This window comes from Microchirus variegatus (genome assembly GCF_963457635.1).
Source record: "Microchirus variegatus genome assembly, chromosome: 17".
In the NCBI taxonomy this organism is placed as follows: Eukaryota; Metazoa; Chordata; class Actinopteri; order Pleuronectiformes; family Soleidae; genus Microchirus; species Microchirus variegatus.
The window spans coordinates 19,472,230-19,495,609 of record NC_139818.1 but is presented as its reverse complement, the minus strand read 5'-3'; the positions used below and the strand labels follow the sequence as shown (position 1 = coordinate 19,495,609).

The window sequence follows — 23,380 nt, the reverse complement described above, 5'->3', positions numbered from 1 at the left end:
GCGTCCAAGAAGCCCACAGACGACGAAGAGGAGAAAAATGAACCCATCAAGTTCTCCACGAGCAAAGCCAATCCCAAAACCTGGGCGGTCGATCAATCCTTGGGAAGCAAATATCAGCAACCTTTATGGAAAGTCCTCCCTCTGAGCCTGTTGGGTTTAGGTTTCGTTTTGTGGTGCGTGCTAAGAGAGGAGACGGAGATTGATGCAAAGCTGGGGAAGCAGCTCTATGAGCATGTTCCTGGCTTGCTCTCAGATCAACAGCAAGAAGAGGTGGAAAGGAAGAAATCAAATTGACATTTGGGGAGCTTTAGAGGAATATTCCAGCTATTTATTGTGTATTGTTCTGACAATTCTGGTTAATTACAACCAGTAGAATGGACATCCTTCCTGCCTAAATGAACTTTGACCAGTCGTTACTTTTGTGAAATATTGTGAACAGAATGTGGATTAAAATGCCTTTATTAAAAAGCTAAATGCAATGGTCTGCCTTCTCATTTATACTGGCATTTTGTAGATTTACAAGTCATCTGCCATGTTCCCAGTCACTCAAATTTCCAACTGAGTGTTACCCTCTGCATTTAAGTGTTTTGTGCAAGGAAATAACATGTCAAAGTTCTGAAAAAAACTGAAATCAGGGTAAACAATTTGAGGTAGCGGAAAGTTTATTTACAGCACGGGGAAAATCCTATGACATGCACACACAGGATTAAGAGTACAGATTCTAAAATAGATATGCAAACCTGAGAAAGGCAGAGAATTATGATGTTTACATTTTACAGATGTGAAGCTCTATTCTACAGTGAACAGGACAATTGAGGGAAAAAGTCAAGAGCAACATGACAAATGAAGTACAAAAAAAAACCATGCCTGTTACTACAAATGACAAAAAGGAGGTACACATGCTGGAAACGGTTCCATGATTTACAAAACAAACCCCAATCAACCCCTCCCACCCCCCACACTACAAAGTTAAAATCAGATCATTTATGCACGCTCCCCTCTAATTCGCCTGGCCAGCTGAATGTCCTTGGGCATGATGGTGACCCTCTTGGCGTGGATGGCGCACAGGTTGGTATCCTCAAAGAGTCCGACCAAGTAAGCCTCACTGGCTTCCTGCACAACAAAACAAAAGCTCAGTCTTAATTAAGCCTGCTCAACACGGATGCATTTGTGAAGCAGCTAGAAAGTGTGCTCCCACCTGTAGAGCTCCAATAGCAGCACTCTGGAAACGCAGATCCGTCTTGAAATCCTGAGCGATTTCCCTGACGAGACGCTGGAAGGGCAGTTTCCTGATGAGCAGCTCAGTGGACTTCTGGTAACGACGGATCTCACGCAGAGCAACAGTACCAGGCCTGTACACAAACGTATGCACAAATTATGCACAGCTCTACTACACATTTCAGTAAAAGCACATTAAGATATGGAGTTGAATCAAACATTGGACGTGTATGTTTTCATCCTCCTGATCACTTGTGTTTACCTGTATCTATGAGGTTTCTTCACTCCACCAGTAGAGGGCGCGCTTTTCCTGGCAGCCTTTGTGGCCAGCTGCTTCCTCGGCGCCTTTCCTCCGGTGGATTTACGAGCAGTCTGCTTGGTACGAGCCATTTTTCACCTGCACGTCTGAAAATTAAAGGAAAACCAATATTTAGATGAACACATTTTCCTAGTTAGCCTAAAAATGTTCGTTTTCACGTGACAGAATCACCGTCTCGGGGGGAATTACACAGTGCGAGTAGTTGTCATACCAGTAATAGTCCCCGCCTTCCGTGAACGATATAAATACAGCGTTTTATATGCGCTATTGTTACTGATGATAAATAAACACGTATGTGAGTTAGTAAAGAACAGTAACTTTTATATCAAAGGATCATAGTCTTTCAACACGACGTGGCGCCTTTTATAAGAATGTGGGTTCATTCTATAAAAACGCTGTAACGACCTGCCACCATTAAGCTGCGAGATACACACACGTTTTCTTTGCTGTCGTTAACAAGCAACTATAATACTAACAGCAAGGACTGTTGCAAAATGGCGCCAGCTAGCTACCACACAGTCCAAGCTTTTATACTTGAACACACCCCGAGCACAAAATCCCCATTTATGCTAACTAAAGGAGTGGTGCGAGTCACCAGTGACGTGTGGTTTAGGAATAAAATATTTAAGTTGTAGTCACAGTTTGGTAAATTAAAGCTACGCGAGAGCTAACCGTTAGCCGAGTGGCTATGGCGCGCTCCCCGTTGTTGTGAAGTGGCTGACGTAAAACCAGCCGGATTTCAACCTTCAGAGACGATTAATGACACAAAGTAGACATAGGTCGTTCACGACTATTAACTAAACAAAGTAGAGAAAAGCAACATCACAACAAAAAAACAGCTTCACGTTACCTTATTTGTTGTGGATTCCGCGTGTACTGTCTGCGTGTCTTCTGACTGTTTTTGACGAGCTGTCGGAGCAGGCGGAGGTATTTATAGTCTGAGAGGACGGACGCTGACATCCCGCCTCCACCTCTGTGTGATTGGTCTAGAGCGGAAACCCTCACGGACTGTGATTGGTGGAGAATAGATTAGGCTTTTTTGCTTCAGTGTTTGAAGCAGCAGAAATAGAAAAGGATAGAAAATGCTTCCTTTCGTCCTGAACGATTTAAAAATCACTCGTGATAAACAACTTGTGAAAAACTGCTTCTTCCAGCGGAGGAACATTGACAAGTTAAAAAGATCTCTGGTGTCAAAGGACGGACTTGAAGTGATTTCTTCTCAGGTCACACATCACGCCAAGTTTTAGCATCACTTCACTGGTTACCCGTGCATTTTATATGAGCATATTTATTAAAATCCTGGTCCTTACTTATAGAGTGTGTCATGGATAAGCTCACACACCATGAGGTCTTCAGGTCACAGGCTGTTTAGGACCAGAGGGAGTAAAAAACAACTAAATACTATTTTATTCAGACAGGCTTTTTGTGGCTTTAAATCAGTTGTTATTTATTGCATTTATTTATTGTAAAGCACTGAGGATGGTGCTATATAAATAGTAAATAATGTGTGCAAACCTGAGTTCGTCTTGCAATTTACGAATAATCAATAGGCATCTATTTATTGGTCAAGTTTGACGCACACAATAATTGAAGCCGGTCATCTTTGTCTGGTGTGCGCGCGCGATTTCTCCCTCTGTGTTTTTAACACGTGTTTGAGCCTTTTCCCCATAAATATGTGCACTTTACGGTTAATCATAGCTCAACACGTTTTTTAAAACACATTTTAAATTTTAATAATTGAGATTTTGCCAACCGAAGTGGCTCGTGTGAACTAATCACCACCAAGCGGAACGATATGCGTCGAGGAAACATTTTAGGCGCGCACACACAAACACGGACCCGTTCTTCAGAGACACCGGGGGTGAGTTGTTCGCGGAGACGAAGAAAATAGTATCTTATGTAGAGTATTTTACTCAAAACAAACCCGTTCCACTGAGCATGTCTGCTTCACAGAGAAGTCGAGTTTAATAGCTGAGTCAAACAGACGCGTTTCAGCAGAATAATAATCAGCATGGCCGAGCAGAAGCTGCTGTCTATAGGTACATCCTTGTGTGTCTTGCTACATACATGAAAACGTGTTGTCAGAATGAGGATTTTGATAGTTTGAGTTTGGCCATTTGTATATATGAAAAAATTATCTAATTTATTTGTGAGCTTATGGTAGTAATCAAACGTTTTTATGTTTTTGCCCATATGACAGATATTGACCCAGAGCCAAACAGCTCTGCTCCTCCTGAAGCCCGAGCTCACCAACCCCTCTGGACTCGAAGTGATAAAGCCTTCAGATTCAACTTCCTTTCTGACAATAATTGTCCACGACCTACAGAGACAAAACCTCCCCTGGACTGGACCAAGCCAGAACAGAGCCAGATATCCTTCACCGGCGAGGGCTCTGCGTTTGCCTTCAACTTCCACATCCCTGCTGCTTCACCTGTGGAAGACATGGAGACTGCAGACACCCCTGACACAATAGGTGCAACAGGAGGGAAAGAAGAAGAAAGTGCTTCCTTGCGGCAGGATGATGTTAACGCTCAATCGAAAGCAAAGAAGAAGAAAAAGAAATCTGGAAAGAGCAAAGTCTCACATGACACAGAGTCACAACAGAAGCCAGCAGAGGGGAGTCAAGGAGATGACCACGCAGAGCTGGTCAGTTTTTAACGTTTTCCTTGAAAGAAGCCCATTTTGAATATTTAGTTTGATGTCTAAATGTGACTGTGTTTCAGAGTGCGGAAGAGCAGCTGAATCGGCAGCTGGATTGGTGCATGGAGCAGCTGGAGCTGGGCATGAAATCTCAAAAAGGCACACCGAAACAGAGTAAGTGGTATTGTTGTACATATGAAAATAAGCAGGATATTTTCTTGGTACATAAATGGGTATTGCTGTGCGGCGTGTCACCTTGAATGTGTTCCCCCGGTAGAGGAGGAGGCCTCTCGTGCCTTGAAGACTCTACGTAGCTCCAAAGCTCCTCTGGTCAAGAAGAGGCAGGTGATGAGAGCCATGACGGGAGAGTACAGAAAAAAAATGGAAGAAGAGAAAAACAAGCAGTTCAAACTCATTCAGAGTGGTGAGTATGAATAGTAAAAAAAAAAAAAGTTTGACTTTGGATCCATGCTGTTGCAGTGCAGTGACAGGTTTTTTCTGACCCCAACAGAAATCGCATCAGCTCAAGTCAAAGTTGTATCAGATTCACCAAAGAAGGCTGTTGTCCACCGGATAGCTCACGTCAAAGCGCAGGACTCAAAGCACAACCTGCAGCGAGCTGAAGCCCAGGATACAGACCACACACCAGAGACTCAGGAGGGGACGTCGACTCTTGTCTTTACTCCGTCAAAGGAAGAGTTTCGCTTCAATTTTTTCTGACTCTTCTGAAGACAAACTTTTTACCAACAAGGTATTTTAGACCTAGTCTGGACTATCTGATCTAAGCTGGACATTATCTGGACTGATTGCTGCTTTTGCTGCTAAATAAACCTTTTTTTTGTAGTTTTGTTTACATTGTTCTTGTCCATAATTATTTATTTATGTATATAAAACATCATCATGTGAATATTTTCTGGTTTCTTTGCTCCATATAACAAAGAAGTCATTCACAAGGAGGTAAACAAAGCATCACCATTATAGCATTTGCATTTTAAGTTTATTCTTACAGTTTTTGTTAATGGTAAATATGACATAACCTTTCCTTTGTAAAAAAAAAAAAAAGTATTTGAAAAGATATGTTTGTGGATGTATTGATCCAGCAGAACATGAGATAAGTAAATAATTAATACATTATATAAACACGTGTGCGAGAGCATTTTTCATTAAATAAATAAATAAACAAACAAACAAACAGGTATTATTAAGTACATTAGTGCGGCGGAGGAAGCCATATGCGGAAAGGGTGGGGCGTGGTATCGTTTCCACACGAGCACATTTCAGTGTGACACCCCAAACAAAAAAGTTTCACCCGCTGAGAAAAATAAACTGTTTGGTAAGCAAGTGAACTTTTACCTTTTAAACTAATGACGGTTGTCAAATTAGAGACGTTATATTGTTTTGAGACAATGTGCAGACTGATACCGGGGAAAGGTTTTAATACTGGGCTGAACGCTTTTTTGCTACGCTAACGTTCAACTTGCTAAAAGAGCAGATTTGGGGGAGTTAGCTCGCCAGTTTAAAAGCCCCTTGCTGACATTAATCAACCTTGTTTGTATGTTATTTACAAACCACGCACAGCGACTTAACGCTCATCTTGTTATCTGATATTTAGGAACTGTATTTTAAAGCGTGTCTCTCATGTTTTTTTATTGTTGTTGTTTTGAATCATGTGTGTATCATAGCAGTGGTCACTCACGGGGTTCACCTTTTGTTTCCAGGTGTGAGGAGGGACGAGCGAGGAGGTGGAAAAAATGTCCGAGCTCAGCGACGAGGCCAGTGAATCGGAGCAGCTGGGTGTCAGCCTCTCACTGTGGCTCGGTGATTCCCTGGTGCGACCCGAGGAGCTGGATGTTCCCCTGGACCTCCACACCGCCTGCTCCATCGGACAGTACGACGTGGTGGCCGGGTGCATCAAACAGTGGGTTTTCATAATACTGTGCTTTATATTTATAGTTTACTTTTAAGAGAAAGTGCGTGTTAATGAGCATTTCAAGAATGTAAACACACCAGATTATAGACAATGGCTAGTTTACCTCTGTTGTCCCTGAAGATGTTAATAGAGTTATCAGACATTTGCCATTAGAACGTTTGGAACATTTTTATTCTAGTGTTTGTTATATTTACAGAATGTTTATTTCAACTCATCCAGCTGGGCTAAGAAAGCTACATGTGAATTAACACTTCCGTGTGTATATTTTTTCCAGACGTGAGGTGAATCTGGATGGTAAGAACATCGGAGGATGGACCCCGCTGATGTACGCGTCCTACATTGGTCATGACAACATCGCAAATCTGCTGCTGGAAGCTGGTGTGAATGTAAATGCCGCCACTGCCAAAGGTCTGACCCCACTGATGCTGGCAGCGAGCTGCGGCAACGAGAGCATCGCATACTTCCTGCTTCAGGTACAAAATGGACCTTTTTCACATATAAGAATTCAGTGTGTTATTAGCGTTATTTGGAGTGTGAAAGTCTTCCTGTGTTTTTTTTTTCTGACCCTAAAAGCAAGGTGCAGAGTTGGAGCTGAAGGACTCACGAGGCTGGACTGCTTTGTTCCACTGCACAGGCACCGGCCACCAGCAGATGGTCAAGTTCCTGCTGGACAACAATGCTGATGCCAATGTTAAGTGAGTGTTTTTCACGTTCACTTTTCACTTTCAAATTCTTCATCCACACATACAAGTTATTCATGATCTTCTGTTTCATTCACAGGGAGCCAGGGTCTGGTTTCACTCCCCTAATGGAGGCTGCAGCTTCTGGACATGAAATCATAGTTCAGTACCTGCTTGATCACGTGAGTAGGTTACATCTGTAACACACGCTGTGCATGGGGGTAGAGCTGCATGATCGTGACGTCTGTTTTGTTTAAATTCTGAACAGAAAGTAAAAGTTGATGACCGCAACACTAAAGGAGAGACAGCCCGCGCCCTAGCAATGATGTACGGCTATACCAAAATCGTCAGCCTCATTGACTCGCGATGTCCAAGGATCAAACCAGGTAGATACTTGTCTTTAAAGTTAACGTTCATATTTTCTATTAAGTTATATTCATTGACTTTGACGTTATCATCCACTCTAGCAGGACACTTTGAAGACCTGAGCTCCTCCGAGGAGGACAGTGCACCACCAAGGATAAGGCAGAGTCGAAACCGAGCTAAAGGCGTTAGCATCCACGATGGGCCTCAGGCCATCGCCAAGTTCCGAGTAGGAGGCACCAGCAAACCGTGTGGTAGTGTCACATAATATATCCAGCCTGTATCTATGTATGAGTGTAGTGGTAGTTGCAGTAGTTGGCGTAAAGTTAGCTTTTAGTATTATGCTTTGATTGTAATAGCCATGGGTGGGACAGAAGTTAATGTAGGACTTTCCCCCACAGAGCCTGCTGCAGTGCCACCGGGCTACATGACGTTCAGAGATATTGGCGGACAGAGCGAAGGCCTCTGCTATCGTGATGTGACTTCCCCCATCAATGAGCTGGACGGCCAGAGCAACAGCAGCAGAGGTGACCTGTCCGCTGGTGTTTTCGGACCTTGGAAACGTTTTTTAATGTTTTTTAATCTGATTAATTTCTGTTCCCATTCCAGATGACAGTCCTTTCTTCGACAACGACATGCCCACCATGAGGAGCAGCAGTAGCAGCAGCGAGGGCCTGCCTCACGTGATTGGCCTCAACTGGGAAGGCTCAGTGGAAAGTAACGAGGTGAACACAGAAGAGCACAGAGATCCCGCTGCTGTGGAGGCAAATGATAGATTATACATTTTGTTGATGTGCTTTTGACCCTCAGGACTCTGACCAGCGCAAAAAGAGCAGCTCCCGTAGAGTAAATAAGGGCCATCACTCAAAAGGCAAGAGTCGCCACGTGAGCAATGACGCAGCTCACTCCAGTGGAACAGGGAATTGTGGGATTCGCTCGCACGTTGTTCCTCCGCCTTCCTACACTGGTCCAAAGGCATGTGTGGTTATGCGTTTTATCCAGGACTGTCTTTGGTTCATGACCAGAACTATAACGTCTTATTCTTGCAGGATTTGGCAGAGTTTTTGGAGCAAATTGGCTTCTCAAAGTATCTTCCATTACTCGAGGAGCAAGACATCGATCTACGGATATTTCTCACACTGACTGAAAATGATCTCAAAGAAATAGGAATCACGTAAGAAACCCCAGGCTCTCTATCATATTAATTCCAAAAGAAACATTCTTTTTCCATGTTATTTCATAACATAGCCTTGTTTCTAGGTTGTTTGGACCCAAACGTAAGATGACCTCAGCCATTGCGAGGTGGCACAGTAGTGCTCGACCACCCGGTGATGCTCTGGAACAGGCGTATGCTGACCAGCTTGAGGCAGAGATGCAAGAAATGGCCATTCAGCTACACAAGGTAAACCCTGTAACCTACAGTTTACATTTATTTAACTAACTGAAATGTTTTTAACAAACAAATACCCGACGTACTCTCCCTGTTGCAGCGCTGTGAAGAGGTGGAGAACCTGCAGAGCCAGGTCTCTCAGGAGAAGGAGCTGCGTACTGTGATGGAGGGATGCCTGATGGAGGACAAGATGGCGTGGAAGAGGGTTCACACCGAGCTGGTGGAGAACCATCGGCTGGCTCAGGACATGAGCGCGACACTGGCAAAAGCGAGAACCTGTTGTGCCGAGCTGCTCTCTGGCGTCACTACTGATGGCAACGGCTGCCTTTACACGGGCGCGGATGATAAAGCAAAAGATGATACCGGTGTGAAAGGTGAGATTTTTGGTCATTCTGAACAGCAGATTTAAGTTGAACCCACATTTTGGAGTTAAAAAATAAGTGGTTTCATGTCTCCATCTAGCAGCGGGTGGCCTCGCATCTGCCAAAGTTGTGGAGCTAATGAAGAAGCTGGATTCCTATGAAGATCAACTGGGTAAGATAATGTGATGCTAATTGATTTAAGCGCCTTTGTGCTCTCTAATTCTAATCCTGGTTTCATTCTAACAGCGGGGACGCTCAACACTATGCTGCAAAGTCTGAGGAGACTGAGTGCTCCTGAAAAAGCGTCAGATAGCTGGGAACGGCCTTAACCTGTCAAGGTAAGTCTCTACTGACTGGAAATAATGAATGAAATCTATAGCTGCTTAAAAGCAACTTGCTTTCTTCATTTTGGAAAGGGGTTTCTGCCAATATTTGACGGAGGGTGATCTGACCACCCTGAACAATCCTCACTGGAATGCGAGAAAAGGAGCCAGCCCCCCAGACTTGAAGCAGCTGACCTGCTGTGCCCCCCCCCCCCACCTCCCCATCTCTGGGTTTGGCTGAAAGACCAGAGCTGGCCAGATGTAGACAAGGCCATGGAGAACGGCAGCTGCTACAAGGAAATGACAAGCAGGCAGGGAAGGGAAGCTGACCCTCACATGTTTGTGCTGGTGAATACTGGACTCTGGTAGCTGCATTGTGAGAATGCATAGTAGAGGAGAAAGACCTGATAGTGGATCAGAGGCTGTTAAACTGTGAAGCATTTGTTTTTTTTTTAAATTGTACTCGATCCTGTATGAAATGTGGTTGAAAGTTAACTATACTCATGCCACCAGGTGATGTACATTTCTTAAAAGTAGAGAAGTTTTTTAGTTAAAAACAATTAAATCTGTGGTAATGAAATCTTCTCATTCATATTCTGTTTGAAAAATAATAGCATCCTTCCGAGGAGCTGGAAAATGGCTAAGAAAATAGTCAGCAATATATGATGTCACACCAGCGAAGATCTTCTCAGTTTGGACGTGAGTCATGAGTAACTATACCAAAGAACTGACAACATTTCATTTCCTATTTCAGATATCCTTCAGTGAGTTCTTATCGAGTCGATTCACTGTGTATCTTTTGGACAAAATGAAATTTAAGTCCTTTAAATGCTGGATTTTTCTTGTATTGGGATGAAAATTAAAACATTGAGGGTGGATATTGTTGTTTTTGTTTCAAACTGGCAGATGTAGTACTGTATGCTCCGTTTAAAATTGAAACAGTCCTTTTTCTTTTTTCTTTTTTAAACAATAACTTCCGTGATGTCACTGAATATTCAAGTATTTTTATTGTAGTCTGCTAAAACCAAACACTTTCTCCAGGATTTAAATTTGGAGTTGGGAAAACGGCAGCAGAAAATTGCTAAATCATTCACAATCTCATTCAAGAAGCTTCTTCAGCTCTCCTCTCAATCAGAGAAATCCTGTCAGTTGTTACTGATTCAGTGACTTTTGGATTAACTATAACCTGGATGAATGAGAATCTACACCGACAGGTGGATTATTATTTGATTTGACGTACATAGTTCTGGGCAGACTGAGTAAACTGAGCCTGGGGATTAGGGATTCCCCGCCCCCTCCTGATTTGTTGAGTCCTCCTCATATGGAACATATCTGAAAGTCCTTGTTTTGCCCCGGAGCCTTGGCGAGTAAATCAACGTGATGACAGTTACTGGCTCAGTAACAACCTTGGCACGATACAAATGTTTGGCTCAGTTTAGCTTTTGCAGCTGATCCAGACCAGCTCACATATCACTGCTCTACACTTGGAATAAATCAGGTTTTTTTTACTCTGTCTATGAGAAATATTAATTTACTACAACACAGTTTACTGGCATTATCTGCTCTAGATTAAGATGTTTTGACTTAAGATGTTCGACTACTGCAAAGCTACCGTAATTCCATACAAGAATGTCACATTTTCTGGTGAATGCAGGTGATGAAATGGTCCAGGAGAACTCAAAATATCAATTTAGTGGTTATTGCTTTAATGTACTTCTCTAATAGAGAGCAATTCCTCATAAATTAATCCAACATTATCTACAATTTTCTCTTTAAAATAGGTTTTAGACATTATGTACAAACATTAATCCACTTAAGGTGAGCAAACATTTCTGTACAACCTTCAATGTTTTACTTAAGGGTTTTTTAAAAACAACATAAAAATGCAGCAACTGTGAATTCAAGAACTATATTGTGTTTCAACTGTAACATCTGTTCGTGTACAAAAACCAAACGGCGGTTCAGAAAACCAATTCAAGTAGAAATGTGACATTATGTGTGATTGTGTTTTGCTTGTGAAGAGAAGAGGTAGAACACGTAGAACTAATCCTCCTTTAGACTCCACAGTGACGCACCAGGGTGGAGGACATCTGTGTGGACTGTGTGTGGAGACCCATTCCCACTGCTGTAGTGGACGAGCTCAGGTGTACTCACACAGGTGACCACAGCCAGCCGGGCAGTGAGCGCTGCTTTTCAGCCAGTTCATGATGTGCTCCAGATGTCCGCCATGGCTGCAGCCCTGACACCACACAAACAGGCCCTTCACCACATGGTGGCACACTGCACACACACTGGCACACTGGTGACACCTAAAGGAAAAAACATGGTTTGTGTTGATTAAAGGTGCTGGTAGGTGGAGTTTGTTACTTTTGGACGGAACAAGTCCAGGTAGTTTCCTCTTTAAAGTCTTTCCCTTTAGCTAAGTGAAGCTGGGGACACACCGAGTTTGAAAAGTACACACTAACTGAATGGTTTCAGCAGATTTTTTATGACAACTGAATGATTTGTCAAACCAAAACACTCTCTCTCTTTAACCATGTCAACACCATGAGGGACAGTTTAAAGGGCCGCCATCGTTGCTTTGATATTCCCACGACTTCCTGTTGTGTTCATCTTCTGATTCCATTTCCTTCGTAAGGTGTGTTTGCAGTTGGGTCAGTAATTGGTACACACTACCCGATTACGTCCAGAGTCCAGACCCAGTTTGAATCTTTACCCCTCACACACTAACAGATTTCTGTGACGGCCGTCCCCAACTAGTGCAACTAGTACAACCTTGTATTCTGTCCTCAGCTATAACCAGACACTGGTGGTAAATGTACATTAAGCACTCATAAGTAAAAAGTAGTCAAATACTATATTTATAGGGGAAAAAAACAGGGGTTATGGCTGAAAAAACAACCAACAACATGACTATGAACTTAAGAATCACACGTTTCTCAACAATGCAATATTCCCACCTGTCGCAGATCCAGCCCTTGTTGTTCATTGGCCGCTTGCAGTTGCTGCAGTTGATGTGTAGTGTTGTCGACGTCTGGTTCAGGCAGGTGATGGCGCTGCACGTGCTCAGCTTGATGACCTCATTGGACACGTTCCACAACTCGAAGCGTTGCAGCAGGTCTATGTAGGACATGTACCAGTGCTCCTGAAAAAAAAGGAGACAACTTGCTCAGTGATTCTTCATTCATAGAAATTATAATTCATTAACACCCGTAACAGTTGTCCTGACAACGTATATGAATATCTTTTTCACATACTTTTCGTCCTACATTTAGTCAATAATGTTAAATTCTCCATGATATGTTGAAATGAAGCTTTTTAAAAAACTGATTTTCTAACTGACCTGGGTGAGGTCGTCGATCTCTTTACGGATCCTTTCCCCCAAAACGATGAGCACAGACACGGCCATCTGTACGTCGCCCTGCTCGGCGTAGTAGCTCAGCATCTCCCGCACTATGGGGCAGAAGAAGCTGGCGGGTAGGTGCGGGCTGAACAGCGGCTGGGAGATGGAGATGAGGGAAAAGGACTCGATGGGCGTCAGACAAGTGACCTCAGCCTCATTGCCGCTAACATGTGGGGAGTCAGCCTTGTCCTGCTGAAGGTGCTCAGGAGCTGAAGGGTTATCCATGATCTCGTGGCGCAGTGGAAAGGCCTCCTGGGGCAGCGTGTACTCCTGCTCTTCTGTTGAGGAGAAAGGGGAACAGAGATATTATTAGACTAAAGAGTGCTGACCACAGAGGCAATAAAACATTGCAGGTACTGACATTAGCAGCTTTTTTGGACTTATACACACTTTTTCCTTGTCATTCTTAAAAAGTTTTCCATAAAATGTGACAGACCTGTTTGATTTTCATGTTCCATCGAATAGAGGTCATCATCATCTAGTTCAGCATCCCCAAACATGTACTCAGCCTGGCCCTCGCTGCCCTCCGTCTCCTCATTTTCTGAAATGTAATATAGCGGTTAATATTAATACAAACACACCAAGATCTAGTCAAAGTGAAGTTATGACTTCTAAATAAAGACCGCTCTATTTCTCACCTTCATTATTGTTGTTGATGTGTATGTTTCCAGGCTCCAGGTGGATGTTGTCCTGCCTGCTCTCACCTTTGCTGCGCTCCAGTCTGCTCTCTGTGCCAATTCCGGTGCCCATTTCCTTCATACTGAAGCTGAAGACATCATGTAGATCAAAATAAGGCAGCAAATGACTCATATTAATGTTTACTGTTGTAATGGCATAAACAAAACAAAAAAAATTGCTCCTCTACCTGTTCATCAAAGGCAGGGTGCCCAGTTTACCGAGGCTAAGGTTTAAACCGGGCGCTGTGAGGTTTGCTGGGTCAGAGAACATGATTCGCAGCATGGTCCAAGTTGTAGAAACCTTTGATTTAAAAAAAATACTACACTTTCAGTATCACAATCAAATTAACCAAAGTTGTGAAATCTTCAAAAATAATAATTAGTACATCATAATCACAATTTACAAATCACAAATGTGCATTGATTTGCCTGACCTGAGGTCTTTTGAGCTCCCGGGCCACCTTGGCATTGTGATCACACAGCTCAGCAAATGGTTTCCCACTGAGGAGGTAGAGTTGTGCCGTCTTGACAAACCAGTCCATTCGGTTACTGTCCAAGTCTGTGCCAAAAACGCTTAGAGCGCTGGACACGTGGGCAAACTGTTCTGTTGGATCAGCCTTCTTGAAGAAAAAGATGGGGTAGCGGCGGTCTCCTCCAGGGTAAGGCTTTCTGTTGGCATCGCCGCTGATCAGGCTCTCCTTAGCCGCAAAAGCCAAGTCACCGAACAGTCCAAAGCAGAGACCCTCGGGATTGGCCTTGTCCACGGGACGAGTGGCGTCCTTGAACATGTGCTGGTAGAGCGTACTGTCCTTGGAGCCAGAGAGCAGAAACTGGGGGTCATGCTGGTGCCGCCACACAATACCAGTGGTCACGTCTTTGTGTTCCTCAAAGGTAGCGAAGGGAATGAAAGGTCTACGGATGTCCCAAACATAGATGTTGTGGTCCACCATCATGGAGCAGGTGGCCAGGTGATGCTTTCTCTCAGGCCGCCATTTGACTCGTGCCACTGAAGCGATCGTCTGGACACAGTAGATCTCTTTTGCCCTGTTAGTGGTCATGTCCCAAACTTTCACCATCTTGTCACGGCCTCCTGTCGCCAGCCAGCCCCTAAAGTAGAAAATGGTGGTTGTATGAGCCTAAGTGAGTAATTAAAAACCTCATACATGGACGTGTAAATGCTTGAACACCATAACAACCACACGGCAACGATATTTATAATTGTGTTGTTTCTCTAACCTGTCATCAGGATGCCAGTCGCAGCAGAAGACAGGGCCAGTATGAGCGGTAAACATTCGCTCATATCGGTCTGGACGCCTGATGTCCCACAGCTGGACGTTACCGTTCTCAAAGGATGCAGCAAATGTGAAATAGTCCTTCATACTAAACTGGACGTCCCTTACGCTTTCCGACTGACCTAGAGGAGAAGGTGCAAAGAGAAAATCAGGAAAAATGTATAGATAGATAATTTTAATTTATAGGAAACGCAAAAACAACATTATTAAGTTTATGTCATACCTGAGAAAGTGCTGACAGATTCTTTCTTGCGCAGGTCAAAGCACTTCATGAAGCCATCCTGAGAGCCACTTAGCAGCATGTAAACCTCTGTGGGGTGGAAGCACACCTTGTTGACGGTGCGCTTGTGCTCGGTAAATAGCTGCTCCTGTTTGTTACGAGAAGGTTTTCCCAGGTTCCAGGTGACCACCGCTCCGTTGGTCGCAGCCGTGGCGAGCAGGTTCTCTTCCATCTGGTGCCACATCACATCTGCACAGCTGAAGTTGAGGGAGGGCTTGCGGCCCACGCGGAGATTCAGCTTCTCCACGAACTGCTCCTCCTCCAGTGCATAGATCTTGAAGATGTTGCGGCCCGCCACCACCACCTGCGCGGCATCACGGCACACGCTGATGGCGTTGGCGGGAGCGTCCAAGTGGCAGAACATTGTTCGGCCACTGATGGCATTGCTGCTGAGAGCTGTGGTGACCCGTGACATTTTCTCCATGTTGCTGGTGGAGACAATAGAGATTTCTTTCTTGAAATGACAAACTCAAGTGACAAAAAATCCACACACTCACTTGCACTAGTGCCTTGTGGCATATGACAGTCAACAAATCCACCAGCAGGTGGCACTATATGGCAATATGAAGCATGAACCTCTTACAGCCCTTGGTGGTAATGTGTAACAACCCATTTAATGAAGAGTATCATACATACGTTAACATTTCAGACACTTACTTGGAGAAGAACTGCTGGCCTCTTCAATATCTGCAGCAGCACAGAGGCCTCCTCATATGCTCCCATGAGAGCCACTTGCTAGTTTGCTAGTGAAAAGACATGACCATGTGAGCGACGCAGACTTTAAATCATGCCAAAATAGTTGTCAAAAATGATATACGTTTGCAGTATTTCCAAGGAGATCAGATAAACATATGAATATCAACATAACTCGGATTAGTGTAAATTCAAGATGTGATTATCACACACTGAAATATAGAAATTAGGCATCTAATCACGTATAGTGATTGATTATAGTGACACGTATAGAGCTGCAATGAGCAAATCAATCATTAATCCATTTGTAAATTAATCGTCAACAAATTTTTGACATTGTTTAGTGGGGGGAAAAATTAATTACATCATCATTTCGAGTTTTTTTTTTTTTTTTACATTTTATGGACTAAGACTAACTGAATAATAGAAAGAAATTAATCGATTATGAAAATAATCGGTAGTTGCAGCCCTAATTTGCGGCATAGATTACGCATTTTAATGTTATTGAATGACCACACAACGACAAAGGCTTCCGAGTTATTTCAATATTTAACAACATTATAATATATCACGTGTTTTCCTAACGTTGTGCAGCCATACTTTCTCAACAACACTGAAACCTTCTGAGGGTTGGTTTGTTTTATTCACCTCCATCCTCATAGCTGATTATTACTGCTCAGTGAACACGTGAATATTGACAGTGATAAGAGTCCCACCAGTCTGAGAAAGTGTATAACTTTGTGCATAAACACTACTCGCATTGAAGAGAGGTAAGTGCTTTAATTCCTCACCATTACATAGACAAAAAACGTCGCCTTTCTCCATAAAAACCCTGTAGAATTATAGCTGTGTGTGGACAAACTCTTACTGTGTGACTGCAGCATAAACATGACGGGGTAACGTGACGCTAATGCTAACGAGCTAACCTGGCTACCGAGCACTTTTTTCGCGGACGAAACGTGCACGACGCGGGCTAAGTGCTCTACGTGCGTGTCAAACAGCTGAGGAAGTGTCGGACGTGTATCGTGTTAGGTTAACGTGCTCGGGAAACGTGTATATCAAAGTATTCCAGGGCACAAACCTTGTGAAACTGTTGCTCGCTGTTTGCGGTACCGGAAGTAGCTTGTTCTGTAATCTCGCGAGAACTCAGTAAGGTATCATTATTACTCAAAACGAAGATATCACGTTTTTCATAGCACAGGAGGACAGGTGTGTTTTTGTTTTGGGTGGGTTAAACATGTATTAATTGGATACAATCTAGGTTTGACAGTTGTGTGGTTCTATCTTGTGATAGTGGCGTTACTAATTCATTTTATACAGTGTCTGCACGTGTCTTTAGAAGTGATTGTAGTGTGAACAATCCCTGCTTCTCTCCTCAGTCATGAGTGCACTCTTTGCCTGTGAGGAACCAGCTGCATGGAGGAGAGTGTATGAGAAGTACTGGGAAGTAGTGGAGGCTAAATCCAAAGCCAAAAAACCTGGAAAGCTGCTGAACCTTGACAAGTGGTAATCCCATTTCCCCACTACAATAAATACACTATAATAGTACTGTGCAAAAATATTTAGGCGGTAACTGAGGATGTTTTTAAAAAAAATAATACCAAGAACAGAAAATAACATCACATTAGTGTTTCCGTCTTCTTTTTCTTCATGACTGACTCTATTTTGATGCTGAGATCAGGGATCTGTGGGGGCCACACCATAGGGCTCTTTGCCCTCATGCTGTAGAATTACATTTAAAACCGTTTAATTGTCTCCAAGATGGTGCTGTGTAATGATACGAATCATTTTGCACAGTACAGAAAATCTGTGCGGGTTTTTTTCCCTCCCCTACATGGAATCTGATATATAAACTATAGTATCGCCAGCCTTGCTATGAGAATACAACACAAAATGGTTCTAATCTGTGTGCATCTGTGGTCAGGTACCAGGAGGAGCTGCCCACGCTCATTTCAGGCCGATCTGACAAACACATCAACCTGTCAGAGTTGGTGAAACTAATGGAGTGGAAGCTCACTGTAAGTCTGGACTCTAAACCCAGTGTAGTGTTGTGTGCTCAAAGAGCCTTGACTGGGATCTATATGCTTTTTTTCTGCAGCGAGGGAAGTTCAGGCCGAGGCTGCAGCAGCTGGTGGCTTCCAACGGTGAGGAAACTGTGGAGGAATGTTCCAGAAAAGCTTTCAGCCTCCTGCCTGATGTGCAAGCAGCGATTGCAGAGCTCAGCTCCCTAAAAGGAGTTGGGCCAGCGACTGCTTCAGGTGAGCACTGCGTCTTTATCGTGTTTCTGAAATCACTATGTCGAAGCTGCTCTCGGCACAGTGATAGACATGCTTATACTGTATGTGCTCTGTGCTCCGCCAGGCTACATTCATTTTCACTTTGGGACGATTTTTCTCTTTTTGTTCCAGCTGTGTTGGCAGCAGGAGCTCCAGAAGAGACTGCGTTCATGTCCGACGAAGCCATGGAGAGCGTCCCAGGACTAAAGCCCATCCAGTACACAGCCAAACACTATGCTCTGTTCCTGGACAAGATGGTTGGGCGTACTGAAAAATTAAACAAAGGTGAGGAAAGGAATAGTGGTTACAATCGATATGCATTTTCCTGTTTTTGTGCTCGCAGACTTGCACAGGACAACCTGACGAAGCAGCAGAAGCAAATTACCAAGAACCTCACAACTCTGGAGCTGAAAACATCTTATTCATGTATATTGACTTTCTGCTTGTAAAAGTGTTGATTTAATGTAATTTTAGACACAGATGAACAGAAAAAGTCAAGTTTAAGGGTCTGGATCTATTGATTTGTGTCCAAAATCCACATAAAATCTACTAAGAACCTTTTTTGCTGGCCTGCTCTCTTGTCCTCAGCGGATCCCCTGCAGGACTGGACGCCCCACAGGCTGGAGCTGTGTTTGTGGGCGATGACCATAGCGACTCAGCAGCAGCTCCCGTTTGTAAAGGATGTCGACGTGAAGGGAAGAGGTGCAGCGACAAAGAGCTCAGACCCCGACACTGACCAGAGGCCAACAAAGAGACTCAGAACAAGATAAAGTCCTATTTATACTTAATTTTAATGTGTAATTTGAATGTTTGTATTTTTCCAAAATAATAAAGACCTGGATAAAGTACACGGCTCTAATAATGAGGATGATATTGTGGTAAGAGACACTTAAAAGCGGTTGGATGTTGCCACAGTATTGTTCTTTATTTATATTGTTTCTAAATTAAAGCAAAGTACAATGAACAGTAAAAAATAAAACAAAATATATTCATATATATACAATATAAAATGGTTCCATTCAGAACATTTAAAAAGTACAATAGATTGTGAAATAATTAATGAGGACTTTGATATAAATTACCCATATGTAAATTTAGCTTTGCTTCAGTTACCTCATGACCATGAGAGAAAAATAGGTTCTGCTTCTTTTTTGTTCATTTTGTAAACGGTGTGTTGGTCCAATCTCTTGTCGGGTCAGAGAGATCGAAACCTTTCGTAGGCTTGGCACCATTTTGTCAAACACAAGTCGGCAGCTCATGAAAAACTACCACAGCAGCACAGATATGACTTCTTTTAGGGAAAGGACTGTCATTATTGAAAGAAACCAGACCTGGAGTGGCTCAGGCAGTATTTGTATTAACCCAAAAAAAGAAAAAGGAAAAAAAAATCTGTACCAAAGCTAGAAACTGGGAAACCAAGTCTGAAGGATGTGGAAATCTGTGTCACACTCCTGTGAAACTTAATGCAGATAAAACGCTTGTTTATATGCTGTGGAAAATGGAAATCTGTGTTCACTAATACACATGAAAACCGCACATTCTTGATCTAAAGGGGAGATATTATGCAAAATCAACCTTTTAATACTTATATTTGGGACTCTGGAGGCCCTATGAGTTGGCAAATTGTGACAAAAGACGACCACCTCAGTCTAAGTACAGGCGATACAACATGCGATGTTGTCACAATGAGACATTTCTGGAATTGTTGTCTCGTGGAGCTCTTTTCTGTCCCTAAAAAACATGAGAGTGCAGGCGAGGGCAATAGTATCAGGAAGAGCGGAAGTCTGGGAAGTGTTCTGTTCTTGGCTGCACAGTGCAGCACAGAGTTCTACACAAACTTCCAGCCTCAGAGGATTTACATTTTATATATGACGGCAATGTGCCAGCTAGAGTCGGCAAATGATGGCTTTTCCAAATGCTAACTGCTGTTAGCTTCCGTTAGCCTCAGTGACGCTGACTTAGTTTCCTGTGTCTCATTTGCATTTAAAGAGACAGGCACTCAAAACAGAGCATTCTGAACAGGGCTGTTTTGGCAGAGTGATTGAACTGCTGTGGTGCTTCATCCTCAAGGTATTTTGACCAAAGCATGTCACAGACATGTTCATTAGGACACAAGGGATCTAGGTTAACTTGGAGAAATAGGGTATAATATGTTTCCTTTAAAGTTGGATCGAGTGGGATTCAGAAATGCACGTTTTGGTTTTTGCGTCCAAGCTAATTTCATAATTCGTTGGATAATCCCACCGTTTTCAACTGTACACATAATGACAGATGCATACCCAGTATATAATCCAAATGTGTCGACACATTTTGAAGACCTCGAAAATCCTCTGTTTCTGCACTGGTGATTTGTTGTTAACACACTTTTTCACCTCTGCAGCTGGTATGCAGATGGTAAAATTAAATTTGTGTATAGTGTATTGTATATTGTGTATTGTGTCTAGCCTGCATCTTCCTGCAGCACCAGCAGGGATCCAGCTCCCCGATACCTACAGTAGACAAAGGAGTGTGAAAGCACCGTCTGAAGGTAGAGTCTTTGTCTATTGGAGGAATGCGAAGGGGGAGCTGCTCAGGTATAAATGTGGAGTGTTCACTTTGCTCGGGGTCTTTCTCCAGCAAGGATCACTCCTGTGAAGATTGACTTTTTCCTTGCAACGAAAATAAAACCTCGTCGGCCGGCAGAAGTTTCTACTTCATTCTTCACCAGCAGCAGAGAAATTTCCACTCAAAAAAACGAAAATGCTCAGTCCTGCAGTGACACTTATGTAGCACTAAACAGTATGTAAAGGCAAACCTGGTCCAGGTGGGAGCAGCAGCATCAGCAGCAGCAGCGACTGGACGTACAGTTGTTCTCTGCACCGCGGCTTTTTCTCTGTGTGTGCGATTATGTAGAATAAATCCTATATAGCAAACAGCAAAGCAGCTTTTTCTGCCCGGCGACCAGACTTGGGCTTATATACTGTATACAAAAAGGCATTGGGCGTAACAGCACAATGGACTGGCAAAAGGGAGGTACAAAAGCGTTACAGAATTATTATGGCAGTAGAGAATTATGGCACACAATAACATGTCAGTCAACTACAATATAATTAGTGCAAAAAAAAAAGAAAAAGAAAAGAAAAGCCCACCTATTACAAAATGCAGGAAGCAGCAGAAAATCAATTTCTGAACGAGACGAGCACAGAAAAAGAACTTAAGTCACATCAACAATGCATCATGTATGGATGAGTTTAAACTTTAACCCCCCCCCCCCCCAACATACCACAGTCGCGTCTATTGAAAGCAATCTAGAGGAGGATGTGGACTGGCCCCACGTGATGGATTGCACGTTATTGATGGGCTGCTCCCCATAAACCACTCACAAGCCTTTTCCTTAACTCTGGTAGAAAATGAACACGTCGCTCAAAGACGGCATAGTAATTAAACATCATGCAACCTGTCGGGCCCACTTATAATTTAAAAGGAAGATATCCTCGCAAACAGCCATGCATCATCGCGACACCGAGGGCGTTATTGGGATAAGAGAGAACGTAGACGTAGTTTTCCCTTCCCTTTTTCTCTTCCCCCCCCCCCCCCCCTCCCGCAAAACCGAAGCTACCAGAAGATGAGAGTCAGGCCACGGTCGCTGCTCCTCGACTTTGAGATGAGCTGCTGCCTGAGTGCAGCAGAGGCTTCCCTGGCTCAGACTCAGGACCAGGAGATTTGGCTTACAGGGAAAAAAGTAATAAGCTACACCTGAAAACGTTCTGCCTCCCCGGCCAGATGTTTCTCATTTTCTCACCCAGAATCTTCTATATTTGTTTTGTACTGTCAAGAATACGTGACCCTTTTTTCCGTTTCAGTTTCCGCATGTACTTCCACGACTGGCGATATTCACAGTTAATGTGTTGTACAAAAGCATAGCCGTTTACTAGCCCTTTTAACAACCCTTCTGGGGTTCCTGTGAATCTTAACTTAAAGAGGCACATTGACCTCCACACAGGCATCCTCTTTATTTACAGTATAGGCTAACAGGGTATGTATGCATTATTCATCAGCGTATCCTTGCTTTTCTAAGCTTCTATACACACACACACACACACACACATGGTTCCACAGCGGATACGTTAATAGCACATGTTGGATGATCCCTTCTGTTTTAACGTGGCTTATTTTGGCCTATTTTATTCAGATTCCCTCATTTAACGCGGTCTCCTGTTGCAGTTTAATGTGGAAGTTGAGGTCTGTATTTATGACCGACTATCAAAATTGGCAGATGCATATTTTTTCAGGTAGCCAGCGGACATATCAAATGAATTATCGATCGAAAGACTGAAACATGAGGAAAAATAGCAGGAATAAAGGTCATAAAATAAAAAGTGAGAGTTGCTGCCCTCAGATTTCCTAATGCTCGATGATAACACACGTCCATAATTTGTGATTTGCAGAAGGATGAGCTGAACAGTGAAGCGTCAGCACACAGCGGAGAGAGCCTGTAGATTTGAACAGTCAACAAAGAAGTTTTCCAAAATAAAAGCTCCATGGAAATATCCAAAACAGTCAGCAGGGGTTGCAGTTTGTTTTCTTTAACCTCAATTATTTTTTCATACACACAAAAACGAAAAAAAGATTTTACATAAAGCTACCAATATGCAAGATTTTTGACCAATAAACACACGTTTCCCTTTGCTTTTGCCCTCTCTCTACGCTCTATGGCTTAGTTTGTAAAGCACTAAAGATTTATATAATCGACTGAGCTGAGTCATTGGTGGTCACCTAACAAACCGGAGGAGAGGAAGTTGCCTCATAGGCGACTTTTTTCAGAGGATCAGAGCCTTTACAGGACAATCATAGCATTGATTTTTGCACCATTTGAAACTTTTCTTCTTTTTTTTTTCTTTCTCCCTCCTTACAGAGGAAGGAACACAAATAAATATACTCTTGGTTATGAACATACAATATACACATCCACTATCAAATGAAAGAGAGAGAAGAACAAAAATAACGGGGACAAATTAATTACACTCTTTTTTTTTCTTCTTCTTCTTCTTCTTCTTCTTTATAGGTACATTCCTTTACAAAAGTATACAGTCCCTAAGAATGAGAAACTGAGGTATAGACTGGGACCTGACAGCGAGACCCCAATGCCTGCTGGGACACGTAGGTCAGAGGTCAGGTGATGACGACACCGTCCCCAGTTCAGTCTGTCAGAGTGAGAGCAGGCAGAGTCAAGTATACGTGTGTGTGTGTGTGTGTGTGTGTGTGTGTGTGTGTGTGTAGTGGTGTCATCATCCTCTTCAGTTTGTCCGATGTGGCTGCTCTCAAAGACAAAGAGGAGATGTGTGTGTGTCTGTGTGTGTGTGTGTGTGTCCTTGTCTCGCTGAGCCACAGAGAATGACAATGGCATAATTTACACGGTGCAACTAACAAGTTAGTTAAAAGAGTTTTTTTTGTCACTGTCCCTCCTTTAAATGTGAATTTATCCATCTTTTACGTCCTGTCTTTGTTGTGTGAAGTATGTCTCTGTGTCCACAGTGTAGGTATAATGTCATTAA

At 43.1% G+C, this 23,380-nt stretch overlaps 5 protein-coding genes across 5 annotated transcripts; 3 read left to right on the top strand and 2 right to left on the bottom strand.

The window, feature by feature from the left end:
- Nucleotides 1-653: 653 nt before the first annotated feature.
- Nucleotides 654-2,456, bottom strand: h3f3d (H3 histone, family 3D). The gene is made up of 4 exons (XM_083903969.1): nucleotides 2,388-2,456; nucleotides 1,481-1,623; nucleotides 1,199-1,352; nucleotides 654-1,113 (listed from the first exon to the last, which is right to left on the bottom strand). Exons 2-4 carry the CDS (start codon nucleotides 1,606-1,608, stop codon nucleotides 985-987), a joined length of 411 nt encoding a protein of 136 aa, XP_083760095.1. The 5' UTR covers nucleotides 1,609-1,623; nucleotides 2,388-2,456; the 3' UTR covers nucleotides 654-984.
- A 1,274-nt stretch (nucleotides 2,457-3,730) lies between these two features.
- Nucleotides 3,731-4,918, top strand: cUnh8orf33 (chromosome Un C8orf33 homolog; the record flags this gene model as incomplete). The annotated part of the gene is made up of 4 exons (XM_083903733.1): nucleotides 3,731-4,183; nucleotides 4,261-4,351; nucleotides 4,455-4,601; nucleotides 4,689-4,918. The coding sequence occupies 4 exons, from the start codon at nucleotides 3,731-3,733 to the stop codon at nucleotides 4,895-4,897; spliced, it is 900 nt and encodes a 299-aa protein (XP_083759859.1). The 3' UTR covers nucleotides 4,898-4,918.
- Nucleotides 4,919-5,479: 561 nt separating this feature from the next.
- On the top strand, nucleotides 5,480-9,832 carry anks3 (ankyrin repeat and sterile alpha motif domain containing 3). The gene is made up of 16 exons (XM_083903832.1): nucleotides 5,480-5,510; nucleotides 5,896-6,095; nucleotides 6,382-6,580; nucleotides 6,681-6,802; nucleotides 6,888-6,969; nucleotides 7,056-7,173; nucleotides 7,258-7,404; nucleotides 7,552-7,677; nucleotides 7,760-7,875; nucleotides 7,961-8,125; nucleotides 8,200-8,324; nucleotides 8,411-8,552; nucleotides 8,641-8,914; nucleotides 9,003-9,074; nucleotides 9,149-9,240; nucleotides 9,319-9,832. The coding sequence occupies exons 2-15, from the start codon at nucleotides 5,929-5,931 to the stop codon at nucleotides 9,229-9,231; spliced, it is 1,938 nt and encodes a 645-aa protein (XP_083759958.1). The 5' UTR covers nucleotides 5,480-5,510; nucleotides 5,896-5,928; the 3' UTR covers nucleotides 9,232-9,240; nucleotides 9,319-9,832.
- Nucleotides 9,833-10,924: 1,092 nt separating this feature from the next.
- Nucleotides 10,925-16,679, bottom strand: wdr24 (WD repeat domain 24). The gene is made up of 11 exons (XM_083904241.1): nucleotides 16,652-16,679; nucleotides 15,535-15,620; nucleotides 14,821-15,305; nucleotides 14,542-14,719; nucleotides 13,740-14,412; nucleotides 13,494-13,606; nucleotides 13,267-13,394; nucleotides 13,065-13,169; nucleotides 12,569-12,906; nucleotides 12,186-12,370; nucleotides 10,925-11,534 (listed from the first exon to the last, which is right to left on the bottom strand). Exons 3-11 carry the CDS (start codon nucleotides 15,299-15,301, stop codon nucleotides 11,366-11,368), a joined length of 2,370 nt encoding a protein of 789 aa, XP_083760367.1. The 5' UTR covers nucleotides 15,302-15,305; nucleotides 15,535-15,620; nucleotides 16,652-16,679; the 3' UTR covers nucleotides 10,925-11,365.
- On the top strand, nucleotides 16,232-18,616 carry LOC310939065 (uncharacterized protein; the record flags this gene model as incomplete). The annotated part of the gene is made up of 6 exons (XM_083903732.1): nucleotides 16,232-16,340; nucleotides 16,950-17,076; nucleotides 17,495-17,588; nucleotides 17,669-17,828; nucleotides 17,979-18,131; nucleotides 18,435-18,616. The coding sequence occupies exons 2-6, from the start codon at nucleotides 16,952-16,954 to the stop codon at nucleotides 18,614-18,616; spliced, it is 714 nt and encodes a 237-aa protein (XP_083759858.1). The 5' UTR covers nucleotides 16,232-16,340; nucleotides 16,950-16,951.
- Nucleotides 18,617-23,380: the final 4,764 nt, after the last annotated feature.